The sequence below is a fragment of the Rhinolophus hipposideros genome (assembly GCF_964194185.1).
Source record: "Rhinolophus hipposideros genome assembly, chromosome: 22".
Taxonomy (NCBI): Eukaryota; Metazoa; Chordata; class Mammalia; order Chiroptera; family Rhinolophidae; genus Rhinolophus; species Rhinolophus hipposideros.
Window position 1 is genome coordinate 1260125 of NC_138068.1, and position 16583 is coordinate 1276707.

The following is a 16583-nucleotide window of genomic DNA, read 5'->3' on the forward strand; positions in this document are numbered from 1 at the left end:
CTGTCACAACATGGTGGCTTCCAGTTTCCGAAGCTACAAAATCAAGCTTTCAGGACAAGTCTTCGCTTTTCAAAGTGTTTTAATTACAAATGTGATTTTGAAGCCTGGCCACACAACGATGACGCCCTCTCACTGGGAACCCCCTGCTCCGTACCACTGTGTGTGCGTGTGTGCACGTGTGCCTGTACCTACGTGTGCATGTGTATGCTTTGTGTGTGCATGCGTGCCTTGCACGTGTGTACGTGTGTGTGCCTTGCATGAGTGTGCAGGCATGTGTGCCTATGTGTGTATATGTGTATATGTGCGTGCATGTGCCTTGAGTGTGTGTGTGTATGTGTATGTGTGCCTTGCATGTGTGTGCATGCATGTACGTGTGCCTATGTGTGTGCCTTGTGTGTGCGCGTGTATGTGTGCCTGTGCGTGTGCACACAGCAGACTGTCTTCGATTCAGAGAGCAGTACCATGATGTACAGCGTTGACATTTCTACTGAAAGAAAATAGCCCCCTGATAAAGACGTCCACCTGTGTTTTACGCAATAACTTTACTTCACCTGGAAGCAGGCTCTGCTCTGACCCTCCACAGTGCACACCAGGGCTGACTCACCTGGACTCCTGTATTTTAAACATGCATGCGGGAAAACAAGGACACAGTGCTGTGGGTACAGGCCTAATGTTTGAGGAAGTGACTCTCACTTTGTGACAGGGGATTGGCCTGCAGTGACAGTGAGGCCTGTGACAAGAGGAGCAGGCATGGCCAGAGCCGGGGCTCCCTTCAAGGCTGGGAGCAGTCTGGGGGCCTTTGGTCAACAACTCTCAGTGCATCTGGTCACCCTGGGTTGCCACAGTAACGCTTCCTGTTGGACAGCATACAACTGGTGAGTAATGCATGGCTTGCTCTTCGGCAAATACTATTCAAGTAGTTTGAACTTAAATATTTTAAAAGTAATCTTTACATTATTGAAGACTGGTAAAAAATACAGAATCTGACAATTATCATTCAGTCTGATGCTTTGAAAACGCTAGCTTTCGTGTTACCATAATTTGGAAAGCAATTCCTCGCCCGCAGAAAGCTCTTCACAGGGTTCCTTTCAAAATCCATCTTTTCCTATTACTGGTTTAAATTTAAAATACATTCAGAAACCCTGTGATGCTTCATTCTAAGGAGGAATGTGGTCCCCTTCCTGTGACTTCCTTTAGTTATAAATTTCATAATTAAGAGAGTGCTGTCAGCTAAGCTAGCCCCAGCTAACTGCTGTCACATAAGAGGGAATTAAAGAATTTCCTTCTCAAACCTTAATGAAAACATGATGATCCCAAGGGAGCTTTATGAAGAGACTGCAAACAGTCATAAGGTTTGGCAATCAGAAGTTAATTAGGACCAAGTCCTCCACCAGGGACGGCACTGTCTCCGTGGACACGGTCCTTAGAAAGGCTGGTCCTGCCATGACCGAAGCTCCGAGGAGCCAGTCGACGAGCCCAGCCTTGCAGGTGTCCGGGTCCCGGGCCAGTCAGGCCCTCAGTAGATGTCCGGGCAGCCTGAGAAATCCCGCTCAAAGTAACCGCCTGCGTACAGCCAGTCGGGGGTCCCAGTGTACGGGTTCCTGCCCTGGCGAAACCACCTGCAAACAGAAGAGGGAAAGGGAGCCAGAGGCACCAACTCATCGCGCCAGGGGCCTCGCCGCGGTCAACACCTCTACTGGGCATGATCACATCAACGCGCATGTGAAACGCGCGGCCACATTGACTGGCGAGCATTAATCCACTTTCACTCAAATGCTCTCCCCACAAACATCCATGATGGCAGCCTGACTCCGGACAAAACATGGAGGATTCCACAGAAAACACTCAGGCCGGGTGGTGAGCAGGGCAGGGTCACTGACCCTACGTCACCCCGTGCCTGTCGGGGTGACAACCGTCATGGCACTCAGTTTCCCTCCTTTCAAGCAGGCCAGGTTTGTGTGTCATTAACTGGGGAAAGGGGACACATCATGGGCAGAGGGGTCACAGGGACCCCAGGTCATCCGATCAGCCAGTTCAGTCTCTGCCACCGGTTCCCACAGGCACCAGTGCAATGCCACCTGTGTGGGGGGCAGGAGAGGCATCTGTTTCAGGACACGGAGACAACTAAGAGGCCTGCAGCCTAGCAGGGAGCGTGCTGGGGGGGACTCCCAAGGTCCAAGTAATTGTCCTCTCAGGACAAAATATTTTTTTCGCAATATATTTTTTAAATTGACTACTTAAAAAACAATGAAGGACATTTCACTATTTCCATTGTTTTTTTTCTGGAACAAAAGCAAATTCCATTTATCAAACTATTAAAAGCATAACAGTAAATGAAACTGGAAGCCCAAGAATCAAGAATTGGTTTTAAAACTGTTGGTCACATAAAAGTCACGAGGTGATGTCACTGGGCCCTGAAAAGAATGACTCCAACGAATCTAGCTTGATAAGGACAGCTCTGAACCACCAGGAGCTTTTAAGTCTGAAATCCGAACCTTTATATGTACAGATTTAAATTCTGCCTAAGTGTTGCAGTACTTAATTGATGAAATCCTTATTAAATGACTTATTTTCCTATTATGACTATTAAACAACAAAGGACAAGTAATCTGAGGCATTTCAGTAAGAAAACGGGACAGCAGGCTCAGCAGCCAGCGTCACCTAACTACTCCCTCCGGGAGCCCGGCGAAGGTCATCGCCACGGTCATAGGGGGAGCGCTGGCGGGTGGGGAGGCCGTGGTATGGCCATGGTGTCTGGACGCACAGCACCCTTTCCTTCAGTCACGCTGCGTTTCCTTGTTAAACTTGCCCTATTTCAGAAGACGCTCAGGGTGGACGATGCCAGGGACAGGGCGGCAGCAAAGCCCTGTGTCACGTGGGCCGCCTCTCCCTGGTGGGGGCCACTCACTTCTGGGAGACGCGGCCCATCTGCATAGGGGGTCCAGAGCCAGGCCTGGGCTGCCAGCTACCCTGGTAACAGAGCCAGGAATCGCTTCTGCACGGCCACAGGCGTGGGGCTCCTCACTGTCGCCACGCCCCGCGGGGCCTCACCTGGTCTGCCACTCGGCCTCCTCCTTGGCGCGCTCCCTCCGGGCTTCCCTCTGTTTCTCCTCCAGCCGCTCCTTCTCCTGGCTCGCCAGGTCTAGGGTGCAAGCACAGGCATGGGTAAGGAGTCGGGGCAGACAGTGAGGCTCCTAGTCACCGTTAGGGAGGCACAGAGACTAAATTCTGCCACTAGGAAACCACACCCACCACAGGGCTCAGTCCCCACTGCCGACCACGTGGGGATGTGCAGACCTCAGCAAAGCCGCGTGGGGAACAGTGGGGCGCTGACAGCACCAGCCCCACAGTGTGTCACACCCAGGTGCTAGTTCCCTCGCAAACTGGTTACATCTGACCTTGACCTTCAGGGTCTGTGGCAGCCCTGTTCCCAGGACCACAGTGATCCTGAACACGAGGCCCCGGACCGCCCGAGTGGTTTCTTTACTGACACGCCATGGGGACAACACCCGGAGTTGTGTCGCTGACCTGACCTAGAGTCGTGAGCAAGGGGCGAGCTGGCTCCTCACTCTGAACCCCCCATGCCACCCTGCACAGCAGTCCCCCAACGTGTGCTGCCAGGTGTGGGACACAGGACTGTCTCGTCACAGCTGCAGACAAGTGACGCCCGCAGCAGTGGCCCCCCACACGGACAGCCCATGGGACTTCTCATGAACAACATGTCTAGTTGTTGAAATGCACCTAGTAATAAAAGTATCAGGGACTAGTGTTCTGCACGTATTCCTTTTCATTTCATTTTTCCAGTAATTAGATTATATTCCCAGGAGGATTGGTCTGCAGCAGGCCGGAGAGTTCTAAACCCGCTCGGCACAGACTGTTTGGGGGCTCTGTGCTAGGAGGGCTGAGGCCTGCTCGCTGGTGCAGCTAAAGGTGTGGGCATTCCTGCTCCTGCTCGGCGCCCGCGGAGGCCCCACGCTCAGGCGCACCCATGTTGCCATCCTCCATGCCTCGGATGTCGGGGCGCAGGCGGCAGTCTGTGGGTGCCAGGATCTTCTCCATGCCAGTCTGCAGCTCGTTGAGACTCACAGTGAAGCTGGTGAAGTTATACATCTGCAAGGACACAAGAAACCGGCTCCTGTGACGGCGCTCACGCCTGCGCACTGTGCACATCTGGAAGCGGCAGACACACTCTAAACCCAGCCAGGGGCGCCTGCTCCCTGGAGAAGCTCCCGTCAAGGTCACTCAGGGCAGGCGCTCCCCCCCCCCCCCAGCCTGAGATGCACTTGCCTGGGTCTCCCCTGGGGGCTCCTCTCCATCCCATGGGGGACGTCCCGGGGCCCCACACCCTCCCCTTGACTCCTGACTTCCACGACTGTCCCCCCAACATCCCTGGGGTATGACAGCAATCTCAGACGGAGTACACCCCACATGGCTGGACTTGGGGCCGCGCCTTCCACCTGGCCTGCCCTTCTGCTTGTGTCCCCACCCCTGCAGTCTATCTCAACAAGCGGCCACATCACCGAGTGGGGGTGGAGTCACTGCAGCCCCATCCCCCACCATGCCCCTAGCCCCTGGGCCTTGCCCCTCCTGCCAGTCTGCCCGGGGTGCCGCCTGGGGCAGCTATAACACTCCATGTGTGCACAGAGCTGCGTGTCAGTCATGCGTCAACATGTCACCGCCACTCGTGCAGACAACACGCCACAGCTGGGGCTGGGGAGTGCCTCTGGGCACAGGAAGCTCGGAGGCTCACACTCAGAAGCTCAGTGCGATTAGGTGACGCAGGGACAATGCACAGAGGCGGCCGGCGGGGGCTGGGGGCACCGACCTGCGCAGAGTTGGGGGGCCGGGAGTTGATCCTCCAGAGGAGCTTGCTGCCTGGAATGACCTGCACAGTCTCCTGAGCCGCAGGCACAGCGTCCGCCACGGTACTGTCGGCTTTCTCGGCTGCGTCGTCCTGGAACAGGGCACACGGGTGTGCTCGCCGGCGGGGAGTGGTGCCAGCGCCTTTCACACCAGTTCCAAGCCCCTGAGCACAGCCAGACGCCCTCTAATGAAAGAGAAGCCGCCACACCCCTTTCTGTGACCTGTCTGTCCCTCAGCTTAAGGGAGGGTCGGGCGCTGCTTCTGCAGAGCTCACCCCCACCTGCGGGGGCACCACTTTCCCGTGGGAGAGCGCGGGCAGCATAAAGACGGCACTCTGGAGTCTGACCACTAGCCGAGGACGGCAGCACCGTCTACAACAGCACCTGCCATCCAAGCTAAGGGTGGCTCTGACGACCTGTGTCTGAGACGGAGCCCCTCCCACAGGCTGCCTCAATCAAGGGGTCCATCTGGCAGACTCCGGGGCATCACGGCACCTCCAGACAATCCCATCTGGAGGCCGCATCTCAGTACAAAGAGACAATGGCCCCATTTAGCTTTCAGAATCCAGGAAGGGGACCGGAGAAAGAATAAAGTGGTTATTCATGCAGTCAGCCATCGGGGGAGAACACTTAAATGTCACAAACGCAGCCTGGAGGCCTCCCACCTGACTGCAGGCTCCACAGGTCGGTGGGTTGGTGCCAGAGCTAAATGAGGACAAGACTCTGATTTCCAGGCTACCCAAAGGAACAAGGAAGCTAAGGCAACACATGAAAAGGCGTTGCTGAATGGATTTAACATTCTAGGTCTTAGAATCTTTAAATGAGGCGGCTGGTTGGCTCAGTGGTTAGAGTGTAGTGCGCGTGACACCAAGGTCATGGGTTCGATTCCCACATGGGCCAGTGAGCTGTGCCCTCCACAACTAGATTGAAAATGACTTGACCTGGAGCTGATGGGTCCTGGAAAAACACACTGTTCTCCAATAAAAAAAATTTAAAAAAAAAAGAACCTTTAAATGGAACTTTACTTGTTTCTAAGTAAAGGAGCATTATGAGAAAGGACCCTAACAGCACATATGAAAAACACGGAGAAGCCAGAGGAGGCTGTATGTTAAAACATGGCACTATCACTGAACATGAACTATCACTGCTGGTTGCAGCGCTGGAACAGTCTTCAGATGAGCGGTACTGCAAAGCTCCAGGGCAGAAAGCTGCACCACTCTCTCTACTTCCCGACGGCTGAATCCATTATCTGCTCTCGGAACTAAAATGCAGCAAGGACAGTCACTTGCTGTTTTAACAGGTCTAAGCTAACAAGATCAGGAAGGCAGGTTTGTTAAGAAGTATGCAGAACGTGGAGTTTCCAGGAAGAAGTGGAGGTGCCACCTGATTCTGCCCGGCTCAGGGGGACAGCCGCTGTGACACAGGATCCCGTGCACCCACGGGGTCTAACAGCATCAGAAGGCAGATAAACTCCACTGCCAATCCAGAGTCCACAGGACGACCAGTTTCATGGATAGACGAGTCTACGCATCAGCCTTTCCCAGCAGGGGCCGTGAAGGGGGAGGGGGAGGCAGACTGGATTCCCAGAAGCCCTGGCCCCGCCCGCCGGCTGCCCGCAGGGACACGTGCCCGAGCAGCACCTTACCAGCTTCGCCTTCCTCAGGGGGTCGCCTCTCCGCTCCTGCTTCCTGAAGGACTCATAAGCCACCGGGTCTATGCCCCACAGGCCCTCTGTCCATTTGCCGTAGATGATGAAGAGCTTCTTTTTGCTGTGCCAAAGGGGGGCGTCAAAAACCAAGTTAGCAGCAATGGTAAACCATTCTTCACACACGCAGCACCGTCACTCTGACTATGGGATAAATACCCCTCCTGGCTTGTCTTCTTGTAAATCTTAGCCTATCTCCGGACAAAAATGCAAAGGGAAAACTGCACTTTGTGATCTCTAACTGTGCCACCTGAGACCACTCATACTCCTAATATACCAAAGCAGAAGAGAAAATGAAGGTTCGAAAACCTAAAAGGGTGGGGGACAGTGCTGGGGAGACAAGAAGCAGTGACAAAGTGTGGACATACATATTTTCTAGATAATACACAGCCCCTTCTGGGCTTCTCAGTATTTTTCACATGTGCTGTTAGGATCCATTCTAATAATGCTCCTTTACTTAAATTTGTATGTACCTATCTGATTTTTAAAATACACTGAATTTTCATGTTCTTCAGCCCTTTCTCTAGAAATTCCATAAACAAGCCTTCTTGTGCTCAGTTAACATTGTTTCTTTGTCACCACATGTGCGGTACCTCTATGATTGCCCGCCATCTTTTCTCATTTAATAACAATAACCTCTGGAGACCTTTCCAGACCAGCCACCAGAGCTTCCTGCCGGTTCCAAAAGGAGCCATGCCAAGTGTTGGACCTTTTCTTTGTGCATCTTCCTAGGGGGAGAGCACACAGTTGACCACTGCCCTGCCAGCCATGTGACACCCTGGGAGGGCACCCATGTCTCAGCAGCTCAGCCTGGAAGGACAGCCAGTGGGGACTGGCAGGGAAGCGTGGCCAGTCCTCACTCTGGAGAGACAGCTTGGCTGACACTCTGTCTCCAAGAGGCCTAGTGTGAGGGCAGAGCTCACTCGAATTTTGGGTGGAAAAACCGAAAATTGGACCTGGGTTTGCACATGCTCACTGAGGGCTGCTGAGCGAGACCTTGAGGGTGTGGCCACCTCTTCATGTACAGCTGGTTTGGCGGACCAGCTAACCGACCAGCTAACTGCAGTCTCTCTCCGGGTGAGTCCACCAGGGAGAGGCTCACGGCACTGGTCACCGCCGCTTAAGCATGAGACTACTGTCCTGTAAAGTCCATACAGTCCCAATTGATTTCAATGGGAAAGTGGGTGGAGGCTTAAATGTGAAGGTATTTTCCAGGCTGTTTAAACAGGTGGGTTTCTGGAACCCAACAGAGTGGGTCTGAACAAAAGCACATGCTACTTTACGTTGGAAACTTGTTTCTAGTTGAAAATGTATAGATTTTAGGAGCTGAAAGGAATCTTGTGACATTATGTGGCCCAAATTACTTATAGGGCAAAAAATGAGAACCTTGAGACCCAAAACGTAAGATAACTAACCCAAACGGTGGGGGGAACCCAGAAAATTTGTTAAAATGCTACTGACCACTTCTCTGCTCAAAAAAACTTTCAACTTGCCTAAATTATGGATCGGAGCAAATGAGTCAGATGAAAGTGCTTACAGAAGCTAACGCTTGGGTTTGGTCTGACAACAGGCAATGGACACTGGTGCAGAGAGGGAGACGCAGGGTGAGATTCTAAATCTGGAGACGATCTCTCGTTGGAGGGTCTCCTTTCCTCCTGCCCATTTTACCAAAGGAAAACAGACCCAGATCTTTTACCCTCAAGAGAGGGTGGGACGGGCTCCAATCATTCACCAGCCTAGAAATGACACTGGAAACTGCTCCTCTGTCTCCTCATATGCTCAATAATGACATGCTTTCTCCCAAACAAGAGCCATAACTTTGCACCATGAGCGGACATACAGCTGAACGATGTCCTTTGCAAGGCGTGCGCGTGCTGCAGAAGCACAGTGGGAACCAAGCCAGATGCGGACCTACTTTTTGTCTTGAATGTGTCCTTCCACTTTGTGAAGCTCTTTTCCAAACAACCCACATGGTTTAAAGTGAAGCACACACTTATCTCCAGTTCTACGGGAAAAACAAACACAGGCTTCTGTTTTGTGGGATAGGAGCATCCAGAAAAAGCAGGGGGAGGGGGAGGGAAGGAAGGAGAGGGAGGGAGTAAGAGAGGGAGAGGGAAGAGGGGGAGGGAGAGGAAGGGGGAGGGGAAAGGAAGGAGGGATAGGGAGGGAGGGAGGAGGGAAGGGGTGAATGAAGGAGTGAGAGGGATGGGGAGAGAGGAGGAGAGGTGGGGCAGAGGGAGGGGGACAAGGGGGAAAGGAGGGGGGAGAGGGAGGGGAGAGGAAGGAGGAGGGAGGAAGGGACAGGGAGGGAGCCATGCAGATGAGAGGCTGCCAGGGGCTGCACTGGGCAGCACTGGGTAGTGGCTGCCGGGGGACTTTCCCAGTTGAGGAAGATGTTCCATCACTGCCTTGTGGTGATGGCTGCATAATTCAGTAAATTTACTACAAACCATTTAAGTGTCCACTTTAAATGGAGAGTTTTTATGACATGTAAGTTATATGTCAGGAAAGCTATTAAAAAACACAGTCAATCAGTCGTGAATCTCCAGGAATAAGGAATGACAGACTGGACAGTGGACAATAACTGAGAAAGGCCACTATATTTTCGCCCAGGAATCACCATTGTTTACTGTTGTTTAAAATTTCAAAATAAGTTAACCCTTGTGACTAAACACAAGGTAAGTGCCAACACAACATGCCGGCCTCGGCGCCACCAGGGCTGGGCCGGGGCTCCCGCACGTGCAGGGTGTGCCAGGCCCCCGCCGCCCATGGCGCGCACAGCCGCCGGCCGTTACCTGTGGTTCAGGATCTCCACGGTCCCGGCCGTTACCTGTGGTTCAGGATCTCCACGGTCCCGTACTGCTCGATCCACAGCTTCCCGATAATCACGTTGTGCACACAGCACGTGGGGTTGGTCCAGGTGTAGGCCTCATCGTGGCTGTCAGACACCAGAAAACAAAGGAGTCAGACAGCAGAGCAGACACTGCGACGCAGAAGCGAGGCAGCAGACGGGATTGAACCATAATTGCCTGAAAACCTGTGTGAGAGAACACTGCTTTGAACTCCCCCGGACAGTGGCTATTTATTTAGCATTTGTTTGAAATGTATGTCTTCTTTCCTTTGTAGCCTCAACAAAGCTTTCTACTTGAATGTCAAGACAAGTTCATAAGCAATAAAGAACAGAGACAAAGAGAGTAGCTCTCCTGTGAAGCTGCCCGCAGAACGGCCGCAGCAGACACACCCATGGGACGCGTCCGGCCGCAGCCTGGGGAGCTGGGGGCCAGGGCACGGCAGGACCGGGGGGGTGGCCTGTGGCTTGGAGCACACTGTGAACACCTTTCCTCATGCTCCCCAGTGGCCTGACCCAAGGAGGAGAGAAGCCCCCACAGACAGGAAGTGAGATTGCAGGACGTGTGTCCTGAGGGAGGCTGCGAAAAGCAGCCACATTTAAGGGCAGACGGCAGCTTGGTGTAGAAAAATTTCATGACAAATAGTTGCAACTCCTTGAATTTCCCAGGTGTAATCCAAACACGTTACTCAGTGAGGTGTGCGTCTTTTCATCTCCACGTGCCTCTCCCAAAAGCAAAGGCCACCTGGACAGGCCCGTTTCCCAGAGGGGCTGCGTCCTGGGCCAGGGGACCTCTCCAGCTGTGGGACGCAGGGACGGGACCGGGGAGAGCCTGCTCCCGCAGGTCCTCGTGGACCTCTGACGGGGACAACTCCGAGCCGTGTCTGCCGCAGAGTGCTGCTCCCCAGCCGGCCTCACACCTGGGAAGAGGCTGCTTGCCACGATCTGGACTGCGTCTGCAGTGGCTTTGCAGGCGACTGCTAGAGACTCTGTTTCTGTTTCGTAGTATCCGATCAACATCGGCTCAGCATTTAGATTCAGGTCGCATGGGTGTGGGGGCAGCCTGAGGACGGCCCCTCCATGTTCACATCCTGGAATTCAAACCCTCCCGCCGAGGCCAAGGTTGGTCTGAGTGACCCACAGCACACAGGCGGGCAGAGGGGAGGCGTTTGGGTCACGCTATGGCTTCCCTCTTGGAGACTTCTCCCCTTGGGGCTCCGGCTCACACCAGCGCCAACTGCTGTGGAAGCAGGTACTCTACCCAGGACCCGGCCTGGCCCACCTCCTGGGACCCTGCGCAGGTACCGGCTGCCCGGACACCACGGGAGACGCAAACACTGCTTGTTTGGTGCTGCGAGTGCGGGGTCGGCACGCAGCTCCGACCAGTAACCACAGCATGTCCAGACCCCGTGGGAAAGCAGACGGAGGACTTCCTCCCAGGAGTGCCAGCCCCACCAGGTACCTGGGGGAGCGGTCTGACTGCAAGGGTTCTGCCGCCTCAGCAGAAGGGCCTGGGCCGCCAGCACAGGAAGCCTCCCTCCCAGTGAGGACATGCTCCTGCCCCTTGGGTCTGCGGGAGGCGGCCCCACTTACCTCAGGAGCTCCAGTGTGATGGTGCCCCGGGGCTCCGCCTCCACGCTCTTCCCCCAGAACTTGAGCTTCGGGTAGATGGAGCCATGGAACAGGAAGTCGTGATGGAGGCCTTCGGAATAGAATGCACTGATCGGGGGGTGGTGGCTGACTTGCTCGGATATGAATCTGAACCCCAAGTCTTCCCTAGGTACAAAAACAAGAGAGAAAGGAGGGGAGCGGCAGAGACAGAGCAGGAGCCACGTTAGTGACAGCAGCCCCGTCAAGGGCCGCCCAGCGGCCCTTTCAGTGCAGCCACAGTGGCACACGCTCCTGCGAGTGGAGGGCCCTCGTGTCGGGGAGAGCCGTTGGGAACTGGGAACCACACCCACTGCCACCAGTGGGAGAAACATCCAACACCTGCTCTGATGTCACACTTGGCCTAATGCCGACAACACATGCACACGCATAAACTGCCTCCACGGGACCACCTGAGCACATGCAGGTCTGCAGCAAGCACCTCTCACAACCAGTGACTGAGAGGCCTGAGACCAGACTGTCACTGAGTCTCAAGACACGCCCACTGCCCCAAAACCAAGAGGGATGACTGTCCAGCCTTTCCGAAACAGGTTTCCTTTCTAGCCTTCTTCTGAGGCTCCTGGAAGTTTTGCAATAAAGTGTCTTATGCCCTGAGATATTTCTGGCCAGGAAATAGGATTTTGGTGCACTCTTTTTCAATAAAAATGTCATTTTTTTAATTGTTCCGGAACTGTGAATACACCTACAGTTGTAGTCATTAGCAATTATAAAAGCTAAACCACATAATTACTAACTTAACTGAAATCTGAATTTCCAATCATTACAGAGGAAAGAAAGTTGAAAATTAGATTTTTAAAAGGTTGCCTACCAAGGTATGTAATTTACAAAATGAATACTTGTCTAAGAAAAGAAAGTGCTATTTTTAGTTTACGGAGCAATCTGGGAGGACACAGAGACATTGGTGAGTGACTTGGTTTGGTCATGTTGGTCCCCAAACAGAAAGACTGAGCAGGTCCTGTGTGCCTAACGTGCAGGGACACTGGGCATGCATGTGACCTGGGGACAAAGACATGACAAACCAAGTATACTGGTTTAGAAAGAACGTTAGTTTTTTTCTATCAGTCTGTGACACTTCAGTCCAATCCAGAATGAAGCTCCTGGATGAGGTGAAAAATTAGGACTGTCACACAGCCATCGGCACTTGGGCTGTTCAGATTCTTTTAATCTGTATTGCTTATTTCCCGCTGTCTAGAATTTTATTCATATTATGCTTTGATTTCTCTTTTCAAGATATATATATATTTTTAATTTTTTATTGGGAAATATTGGGCAACAGTGTGTTTTCCCAGGGCCCATCAGCTCCAAGTCAAGTCACTGTTTTCAATCTAGTTGTGGAGGGCGCAGCTCCCTGGCCCATGTGGGAATCAAACTGGAGACCTGGCTGTTATGTGCACTGCGCTCTCACCAACTGAGCCAACCAGCTGCCCCTCAAGATATTTTACTGACGCTCTTTAATAAACTAAAATTGTAATAACTTGCTAAAAGCTAGATAAAGTCAGCATCTTGAACCTGGCACTAAAACATGTGGGCCGGAGCAAGAAACCTGCTCAGGAGAAACACCTACAAAGAACCCTCTAGTCAATTCACTACAGAGATTCCCTTAGGACTGACTCTCGGGGCAAGTCTTTCCCTCATTTGGGCTTCACCTCCCCCATCTCTAAACTGAAGATGTGGGCTGTCCCTACCGTCCCTCTTGCTGTGACATCACCTGCTGAACCAGTGTCATTTATGGAGAAGCCCAGTGGTGGCATCCTAATGCGTCCAGCTCTCTCCAAAGTAATGAGATTTTAAGCCCAGCTGCTCCACCACTCAGGGCCAGTGAAGTCACATTCCCAGGCCAGCAGTGAGGGCCAGAAATCGGGCGGCAGCGGCAGCGTCCAGGCCAAGCCAGATTAGAATTCACAGCTCCGGCCTAATGTCGCTGCCCAACCGGGAGTGATTTACTGCACACATGCAGGCCGGCCTGCGTCCCTAAAGATGACGTTCTGCCCCCCGTGGTCTAAAACCAGAGCTGGCATACACCTTCAGCCTCTTTACACACCCGAAGACTGCCTGTTGGAAGCAGATCGACCCAGATCCCACCACAGTTTCCTCACCGAGATCATCCTAACACATGGGACAAGGGACCCGGCAACCACAGTCAGAAATTTCAAAGAAACTACATTTCTTTGAACCCAAGAGGCCACTGATCACACCAACACCCTTGTTTTATTTTACCAAAGAAAGAAAACATGCCGCCAAATAAATTATGACAGGCAGAAACGCTAACACACGAAAAACGTGTGGTGGTATCAGTAAAATACTGTAACTTAGGAAAAGGTTTTAATATCGTGGGGGAAATGAATGTGGCATAGTGTTAAATGAAAAAGGATACAAGTTAACCATGTCACATCATGTAAACACACACCCCCAGGAAATCTACTAAAATGTTAACACTGAGTGTCTTTCATGGGATTATGTCTGACTCCTCTTTTTCACTTTTCTCAATTTTACACATTCTCAAGAGAAAGCATGCCGTTGTACTTAAAACAAACTTTTGTCCAATAAAACGTCCCCACAGGCTCCTACCAGGTCCAAAAGTGGATGGAACGTGTGCTGCTGCACATGTCACCAAACGCTGGCGGAGCCCGGGCGCAGGCTGTGCTCACTCTGCGACCCGGCGGACCTGACAGCTGAGACCACAGCTCAGCTGAGTGTGAACTCTTTCCTTGTGCTCTGGGTGGCACGCTCGCCGCGCCAGCTGGCGCACGGGTAATTGTGGGGCAGTGAGGTTGGTGGCGAGCACCACACACGGCCAGGCTGCCCTGGGTCGAGTCCCTGGTGTGTGTGTCGGGCTCCAGGACTGGGGGGACGCTGGGGGTGGCGTGGGGAAGGACATTCCCTGCTGAAGCTTCCTGCGAGAGACACCATCGGAAGGAACTTCAGTGGCACCTAAGACAAGGTGTGGGCGGGTCACTGTGCCATAGCACCGGCCACGCCTAAGAGCCCACACGAGGCTGCGCGTGGTCAGGAGGCTGGGAGCAGGGCCTCCCGTAGGTTCTGTTTAAATCCCCCGCTCTCTGCACAACACCGACCGATGTGCTGGGAAATGGACCAGTGTGTGTACTAGGGCCGACATCCACGTTAGCTCAAAGCGGACGGCCCTACGCTTCTGTCCAGCACGTTCACACACGTTCTCTCTCCATTCCTGAATTGAAAACATTGCCCTGTTTTCAACTGTTTTTCCTCACTAGGGTTTTGTTCTGTTACTGACATGACATTCCTCGTACGTGAAACATCTTCTCGCCCACGGTCTTCCAGGCCCTCAGTAAACTCCTCAGAGTGGAGAGATCCACGCTGCCAGAAGAACCGGCCCACCGTCAACGAGAGCACCCCGCGCACAGGCTGTGGGGGGTCTGCCTTACCTGATGAGCTCGTACGTCTCTCCCAGCAGCGGATTGAATGGCTTGCCAGTCCTCTCCCACTGGGAAGCCACCGCTGACACCGCAAAGGCGGCCACACACTGCAAACAAGACACAGGCGTGAGCGGGTCTCCAGCAGGAGGCGGGAGCCAAGGGCTGCAGGGCGGTTCAGGCACCGAGACTCCCTGGGTCATTATTTACTCTCTGGTGACTGTTCAGTCTTCCATGTGTAAATGTCTGAGATTACAGAGATTCCGGGAGATGCCTGTGTCACCCACCACTTCCTCTAAGCCAGAGGAGCAGGAACTCCCCGCTGTTTACACTGCCCCGCCTGGACTTCTTGGAGGCCCTTTGCAAGGGCAGCCTGTCTGTCCCAGCTGTGCACGCACACAGGCACACACACGTGAGTGAGCGCAGTCAGGTACACACAACACACATGCACATGGGTACACAGTGCATGCACACAACATACATGTGCACGTGGGCATGTGGGTACACATATACATGTGGGTACACACGTGCATGCATACGGACACACATGACATGCATATAGGTACACACATGGCACACATGCACACACAGGGTACACGTAGGCACCCACACGCACCCACATGGACGGTGCTGCTGAAAGGACCCAGGAGGGACTGAGATGCAGGCCTATGAGACCACGGCCGCCAGGCAGGACAGACAGCACCCACACTCAGGGTCAGCTCTGCTGGCTCCCCTCCCGGACGTCCACTAGGCAGGGGCCAGGTCCCAACCATGACGTGGCCAGTCACGTGGAGTCACGTCCACTCACAACCATCTCTGGCACCCACCTGCATCCTGTCCAGGGGCTGGGGCTGGTGGGAGGCCTTGTGGACGAGGTACACGTGCTCCATGTATTCCGTGATCCGCTGCAGAAAGCTCAGGGGCTCGTTGAAAGCGATGGGCATGGTGATCTTGGACAGCTCCTTCAAGAGCCAGCGAGGACCATGAGGGGCTGCTTCCCCAGGAAGCACAGCCCACTCCCGCCCCGCGCAGAGGGCCCCTTCCTGGACAGATGTGAACCCCCCACCCCTGGAAGGTAAAGCCGCTGCCCCCCAACTGCCTGTGCAATGCCCCCCCCACTCCTCTGTCTACGCCCACCGCCCCCTTCCAGACCACCGAGAGTGCAGGAGCGCCCTGACTGGCCACCTCCAGTGGCCTGCCCCCAACTCCAATGTGTCCTTCAGGCCACCTCCAGATTGGTGGTCCCAAAGCATCATTCAAAAGAGTCATTAGCTTCCCAGCACATCAGGGGTGATGGCTCGTTAAGCGGGCAGGTGAGACATTCCACAATGCAGCCCGGTGTGCTGCGGCCAGAGGCCTTTCAAAGCCGGCCACGGTGTTTCCCTCTGGGACCTGCACTCAGGGTCAGATGGGCAGAGCGAGTAGTGCAGGGCAGGAGGCAGGAAGAGGCTGAGGGGGACACTAAGGGACAGTGTGACAGGGCACTGAGAGCTGGTGTGTATGGAGCAGATGTTGACAGAGTGGAATACGGCAGAGGCCCTCCCAGGAAGAAGCCTGCTGAGCAGGGCAGGGTGTCAGAAAGGACTGGAGGGTGAGGGGCCAGAGGGCAGAGGGCGCCAGAGGAGAGGGACAGAAAGAAACACAGGCAGCCCTGAGCGCAGGCCTTGCTCACTTCAGGAGGAAAGAGATAAAGCGACGTGACATTCCACTGCTCAGCTGCTCGCCTGCCCCACGCCTGCAGGTGGCACTGCAAGTGCGACACCCTCCACCCCCACCCCGGGGAATTTGCCGCATCAGAACTGCACACGCACTTATCCTGGGGTCCAAGGGCCAGATTATCCCAGAGACCCTCCAACAAACACACGGCAAAGGTCAGAAATGCCCCAAATGCCCCACAACAGACCAGGTCAGTAAATACTGGCCGCCCCAGAGGCAGCACAACGCAGGGACCAAAAGAATGAGAAGCAGCTACGTCATGCTGTGGATGGAGAAAGGTGTGGGGAGCCTATCGTGCACCCAAAGAAACGGGGAGGAGATATGCACGGTCAAGTTCAGGAGGCGTGGTAAGACAGACTATAGATTTTGTAATGGTTGCCTCTAGGGGAAGG

The 16583-nt window shown here is 53.9% G+C and overlaps 1 protein-coding gene across 8 annotated transcripts in view; it reads right to left on the bottom strand.

Annotated features, from left to right (window-relative positions):
• Positions 1-61: 61 nt before the first annotated feature.
• OSBPL2 (oxysterol binding protein like 2) overlaps positions 62-16583 on the bottom strand; it is a 44021-nt gene continuing 27499 nt past the window's right edge. For all 8 annotated transcript variants that reach the window (XM_081033421.1, XM_081033418.1, XM_081033415.1 and 5 more), the window contains 10 exons: positions 15303-15437; positions 14488-14585; positions 11009-11191; positions 9398-9505; positions 8483-8572; positions 6508-6631; positions 4826-4954; positions 3987-4110; positions 3052-3142; positions 62-1619 (listed from right to left, as the gene is read on the bottom strand). In XM_081033421.1, coding sequence (XP_080889547.1) covers positions 1517-1619; positions 3052-3142; positions 3987-4110; positions 4826-4954; positions 6508-6631; positions 8483-8572; positions 9398-9505; positions 11009-11191; positions 14488-14585; positions 15303-15437 — 1185 coding nt within the window. In that variant the 3' untranslated portion in view covers positions 62-1516. The remainder of the gene's footprint in view (positions 1620-3051; positions 3143-3986; positions 4111-4825; positions 4955-6507; positions 6632-8482; positions 8573-9397; positions 9506-11008; positions 11192-14487; positions 14586-15302; positions 15438-16583) is intronic.